This window comes from Poecilia latipinna, unplaced genomic scaffold, assembly GCF_001443285.1.
Source record: "Poecilia latipinna isolate Pla-1442-1.1 unplaced genomic scaffold, P_latipinna-1.0 Scaffold1176, whole genome shotgun sequence".
NCBI classification, from domain to species: domain Eukaryota; kingdom Metazoa; phylum Chordata; class Actinopteri; order Cyprinodontiformes; family Poeciliidae; genus Poecilia; species Poecilia latipinna.
In genome coordinates, this window is record NW_015113792.1 from 22,725 (window position 1) to 28,215 (window position 5,491).

General features: G+C 56.1%; 2 protein-coding genes across 3 annotated transcripts in view; one reads left to right on the forward strand and one right to left on the reverse strand.

The window, feature by feature from the left end:
- The window catches only part of fastk (Fas-activated serine/threonine kinase), a 9,814-nt gene extending 8,098 nt beyond the window's left edge, over positions 1 to 1,716 (forward strand). Inside the window, exons 9-11 of the mRNA XM_015053339.1 lie at positions 292 to 877; positions 959 to 1,073; positions 1,265 to 1,716. Of these exons, the coding sequence (XP_014908825.1) occupies positions 292 to 877; positions 959 to 1,073; positions 1,265 to 1,351 (788 nt within the window). The 3' untranslated portion in view covers positions 1,352 to 1,716. The remainder of the gene's footprint in view (positions 1 to 291; positions 878 to 958; positions 1,074 to 1,264) is intronic.
- A 202-nt stretch (positions 1,717 to 1,918) lies between these two features.
- Positions 1,919 to 5,491, reverse strand: part of ubtfl (upstream binding transcription factor, like) — a 12,699-nt gene continuing 9,126 nt past the window's right edge. Inside the window, exons 10-20 of one of the 2 annotated variants that reach the window (XM_015053342.1) lie at positions 4,499 to 4,640; positions 4,386 to 4,427; positions 3,971 to 4,084; positions 3,730 to 3,900; positions 3,508 to 3,618; positions 3,353 to 3,432; positions 3,030 to 3,219; positions 2,918 to 2,965; positions 2,699 to 2,839; positions 2,498 to 2,599; positions 1,919 to 2,283 (exon numbers count right to left, since the gene is read on the reverse strand). In XM_015053342.1, coding sequence (XP_014908828.1) covers positions 2,212 to 2,283; positions 2,498 to 2,599; positions 2,699 to 2,839; positions 2,918 to 2,965; positions 3,030 to 3,219; positions 3,353 to 3,432; positions 3,508 to 3,618; positions 3,730 to 3,900; positions 3,971 to 4,084; positions 4,386 to 4,427; positions 4,499 to 4,640 — 1,213 coding nt within the window. In that variant the 3' untranslated portion in view covers positions 1,919 to 2,211. Of the gene's footprint in view, positions 2,284 to 2,497; positions 2,603 to 2,698; positions 2,840 to 2,917; positions 2,966 to 3,029; positions 3,220 to 3,352; positions 3,433 to 3,507; positions 3,619 to 3,729; positions 3,901 to 3,970; positions 4,085 to 4,385; positions 4,428 to 4,498; positions 4,641 to 5,491 lie in introns of both variants that reach the window. The other variant, XM_015053341.1, reaches the window with a different exon arrangement.

The following is a 5,491-nucleotide window of genomic DNA, read 5'->3' on the forward strand; positions in this document are numbered from 1 at the left end:
GACTGATGAGGTACTACAGCGCCCCCACTGGACAAATTAGGTACTGCAGCGCCCCCACAGGACAAGTTAGGTACTACAGCGCCCCCACAGGACTAATTAGGTACTGCAGCGCCCCCACAGGACAAATTAGGTACTACAGCGCCCCCACAGGACTAATTGGGTGCTACAGCGCCCCCACAGGACTAATTAGGTACTGCAGCGCCCCCACAGGACTAATTAGGTACTACAGCGCCCCCACAGGGATATCCTGGTACTGCGCAGTATTACTGCATGTTCTTGTTTTTCCTGCAGACTTTGTGCTGTGGTTGGACAGTTCTGGTCGCGTTCTGCCCATCCGGTCTGGACCCTATGTCCATCCGTCCTGCATCACCGTAACGACCAAGTCAGCTGCAGGGGCCGTTGCCGCGGTGACCGCAGAGCTACAGTGCTTCTCTCCTTTTACGGCGCCGGAGGATGGCGTCGACCCCTCCAGTCCGGCGGCCAACGGAGCAGGCGGGGCCACGGAGGACAGGGCCTTCAGACCACGTCCCCCAGAGGGCCCCCTGGCCGTCACCGATGGCGGGCCCCTGGACTACGGCCCCTACTACGCTCCCGCGGCGCAGTTCTACACGGGTCTGGCCAAGGAGCCGTCAGTGGAGAGCCAGGACAGCTCCACCCTCAGCAGCCCCCCATCGGACAGTGCCGCCCCGCCCCCCGCTGCCCCGAGGGGCCCCGACTCCCTCTTCCAGTTCTCCATCGGGAAGATTCTGGAGGACGAGGGGTCCGGAGCCGCGTCGGAGGTCCAGGGCGCACAGATGGCTGGGTTCTACTCTGAGGGGACTGCCACGACCAGGGCGGACCCAGATGGCCCGCCCCCAGACCAGCGGCACATCCGCAGGTTAGTCCTCGTTCAGTAAATCGATTGTGGACCGCAGCAGAACCGGGCCGGAGCCTCTGATCCCAACCCTTCTCTGTGCAGGGTCATCCTGTCCGTGAACGACAAGTGGCACTACTGCCACAACTCTGAGGTTCTGGTCGGGTCCCGCGCCATGAGGGACCGCCACCTGCGACTGCTGGGCTACGTCATCCTGCAGGTCAGTCCAACCGTCCAGAATCAGAACCTGGCCGATCAGAGGAGTCCAGGTCCGCTGTCCTGCAGGCGTTTCGCCTGAAAGGTTCTGCAGAACACATCGGGTCAGTCGCCTTCAGGACGACGGACCGAGACCTGGAGCGCCCCCCGTCAGCCGGTCATGTGACCCGCCTCTCGTCTCTTGTCCCCTCTCAGCTTCCGTACCACGAGCTGGAGAAGCTGAACGGCATCGAGGAGGTGAAGCAGTACCTGCACCAGAAGCTGCTGGACGTCCCGCTATGACTGCGTCTGTGTGTGTGCGCGCGAGTGTGTGTGAAAGGGGGCGGGGCCAGCGCTCACCTGTCACTCCAACCGGAGAGGGAAGCGCATCCCTGATTGGTTAATAACTCCCATCAGGCAGTGCAGCAGCCTGCAGGTGCACTGGTGGTGTGAATGGTGTTTTTTGTGGGTGGGGTTCTGTTTTCTAGAGTAATGTAACCATGGTAACCGTGATGCATGAGGGAGTTTTTAAAGCATGTGCCAAAGGTTGGAGGGAAGGTGTGGTTCTTGGGTGAAAGGTCAGATTATTTATTTGTGTATCAGCAGAAGGACAGAAGTTTGTTTATATTCTATCAGCTGAAATGTGTATAAAAGCTGAACAGAACCGAGTCTGGGTCTTTATTTCCACCCATGTCATGTGATCCAAGCCACGCCCGCAGCAGAACCTGGAGCCATTTCCACTGAGCGGTTCGGGTCGGTTTTTTAATCAGTTTCCATTATGAAAGCATATTCCTTAGAACCCCGTACCGGATCAACCAGAACCGGACCGACCCGTTCAGTGTAAACTGTTGCAGTGATGAAACCAGACGGTTTGGAAAAAGTGCATTTATTGAGATTCTCTCGGCCTCCGGCTGATTGGAGGTCCAACACTGACTCCGCCCCCTGCATGTCGTCATGTACAAACCCCGCCCTCCCAAAAGAACAAACAGGAAGCTGTCATCCTGAAATGTCCATCAGATAAAAACCAAGTAAATATAAACTGATACACTTGTAACAGGCTCCGCCCACTTCCGACAGCACTGCCTCTCATTGGTCTGCCTGGATGACTGGCAGAGGAGGAGGCGTGGCCTGCACAGCCTGTCCTCTTCAATGAGTGGGCAGGGCTAATCTGAGTCCAACTCGCTGGATTCCTCCGAGGAAGATTGGTCGTCATCCTCCTCTTCATCATCATCGTTCTGAGGATACAAACAGGAAGTGGTTGAAAAGGTCCCCATGGTAACTGAACAAGGAGCAGGGGGCAACAGATGGCCTGGGCTCAGTGCCCCCTACTGGCAGTCAACAGAGCAAAGAGGAGGGACAGCGTCCTGCCTCAGGGGGTGGAGCTACACCTGTCCAGCTCCTCTTTACTTAAACTAGGACAAAGCTTGCCTGAACCTACAGCAGACTCGCCTCATCTTCATCCTCGCTGTCTGAACTTCCTGATGTCTCATCGTCTTCATCAGAGTCTGAGGAACCGCTCTTCTCCTCCTCCTCATCGGAGTCGGACATGTCCTGCTGAGAGTCCCACAAACACAGCGGTTCAGAGCCTGGCAGACCGCACCGAGGGCCCAGAGATGCTGATGGTTTCCAGCCTGTGGGGCGTGGTCCTACCTTGGCGCGATATGCCATGGCCCTCTTCCCCACGGCGACCCCTGGGGTCACGGCCCTGGCTCCGCCCACCTTCCCCTTTGCCGTCACACGGACCTTGGCCACGGGGCTGACGGTGGCTTTGGAAGAGCTGCTGCGGCGTTTCTGCCAATCAGAGATAGGCTGAGGGTCAGGTGACCTGCAGGGTGGAAGGGGAAGGGCAGCGGGGTGCGGCGGACTCACCGAGGAGGAGAACTCCTTGTAGACAGCTCGGTCCTGCGGGGACAGCGCCTGCGGAGGACAGGAGAAGTGAGCGGCGGCGGCGGGCTACCTGAGGGCTGGGGGCGGGGCTTACCTTGACCCAGGCCTCCAGGTGGGCCTTGTACTCCACCTGCTGTTCCTCCACCTGCTTCTTGTACTTGTCCTTCTGCGCCTGGCTGAGCTTCTGCCAGCGCTTGCCGATCTCCACCATGCGCTCCTTCAGGCTGAAGTGGTTCAGCTCTCCGTTCGTCAGCAGCTCCTGCGAGAACATCTGGTAGCCGCTCCTGGGGTCAGAGGTCGCACTCAGCGGGGACTGGACAGTGACCAGAACTGGGCCAGTTACCTGCCGGGTCTAGTACCAGCCCGGTTCCAGCCCTGGATAAGAACCAGAACCTGCGACGGCGGTCCCAAACTCACACTGGAGGCTTCTTCGGCTCCCCATCAAACTTGGGCTTCCTCTGGCCGACAGGGGCCGCTCTCATCTCCAACAGCTCCCTCTAGAGGACAGCAGCAGTTAACACACACAGCAGCCAATCAGGACTTAGAGGTCAGGGGTCAGGAGAGTACCGAACCTCGTAACGTTTCTGGTCCTCTGCTGCTTTCTTGATCCAGGGAATTTTCTCCTTCTTCTCCATGGAGCGCCAAGCCGCCTCCATCGCCGCCTGGGCCTTCCTGCGGTCGCTCTGCAGGGGTCAGAGGTCAGCACAGAGGTCAGGTCATCTCTTGTCATGCTGAGCTGCTGCTGCACCCTCCTCCAGTCCCACCCACACTGCCCCTCCCCCACGGCCTCTGACCCGGTACTTGGCCAGGTAATCTCCTGTCACGCTGTGCTGCCACGTCTCCTCGGCCGTTTTCGGCGTCTCTGGCAGCTTCGCTGCCTTCCTGGCGTCCCGCCGCTCTCTGGGCGCTGTGGCTCCACCTCCAGCTGCTGGCCACGCCTCTGGCTCCCCCTCCCGGCTCCGCTCCTGGAGCAAGACAGAGACTGTGCTCAGTCAGAGCCTCTGGTTCTGGTTCTGGTTCTGGTTCTGGCGGCACCTTGACCGATGGAGACTTGGCTCTGAGTGGGCTGGGAGCCACGCCCGCATTCAGCTTGGCTCCGCCCATTTTCTCCTCCGTCAGGACTCGGTCCCGCTCCTCCTCAGGAAGGCTCTGCAACACAGCGACATGTTACGGCCTGGACTGACCTCTGACCTCTCTATGTGAATGCTACCTGCATGTATCTGACCTCTGACCTCTACCTCGAATTTATCTCATTTGTTCCTATTGTCATGGCAACACATTGCTAGATGTAGTAGTGACTTTATGACCTTGAACATTTCCACTAGCATCAGTGACCAACTAGCTACTACTGTGGTCCTGTTACCATGACACTATCTGCAGCCTGGTTCTGGTCCAACATGACCTGCTCACAGAGACCAGAACCTGGCCTGGTCAGGGGGCGGAGCCTCACCTCCAGGAAGCGCTGCAGGTCCACGTCGTACTGCTTCTTTTTCTGCAGATAGGAAGTGGTGTTAGAGGCAAAGGGAGCCGGGTCGGTACCGGTCAAGTTGGATCGGGACCGACCTGCTCGCAGCGCTTCTGGAACATGTCCTTCTCCTTCTGGGTCAGCATCTTCCACTGCTTGCTGCACAGCACCATGCGCTCGGTGCTCGGCACGTTCTTCATGTTCACCATCAGCTCAGCGCAGTACAGGGAGTAGCCGTTCCTGCAGGGGTCAGGGGTCACTAGGGGTCAGGTGACCCAAATGTTGGACCGCATCACATTTGCCATCAAATGATTAGTTGATCCAGGACTAGTTGAACATGTTGGCCTAATATGTTGTAATTTTCCTACAACATATTTTTGATATGCCAGAACTTATAATTACTTAAAAAATTTACATCTTTTGTTATATTTTTCAACCACAGAGGTCGCCATTTTTTCACCGATAGGTTGATGACGTCATCAGGTCCATTCTGTACTGGAGTCTACAGGGAAACAGGAAGGCTAACTTTACCCCAGTAGTTGTTTATCATATTGCGTTCGACTGGGTCATTTTAGATAATCCCACACTGTGTTGCTATCGGCTGTGATATTTTTTTTTTAATAAATAAATAAAAATTGACAGTGTTGTGGTCAAGACCACCTAACCCGAGACCAAGACAAGACCAAGGGAAGTCGAGACCGAGACCAGCGCCCTGCACTACATGACAAGATAAAATGTGAAATATGATCAAAATTGCTTCTCAAATTGATCTGAAAGATCCATATTCCCATAAAAACACCTAGATATTAAATACTTAATACATTTTACCAATATTAACTATTTACCATCTTTGTGCTACAATCCGCGGTGGTCTTGTGCCATCCCTAAAAAGATAACGCCCTGGGCTTTTACCCATATTGCTCATGTCAGAAACCACCACTCTCTGCACCATTAAGCATAACAATTGAGGCAATGCCCTGATGCAGGCGCGGAGCTATAGGGGGCACTGGGAGAGCTGCTGCCTCCCAAACCGGGCCAAATGGGGGACCGGGCCTGGAGGTGCCAGGGAAGGAGGAGTGGTTTCAAGTCAT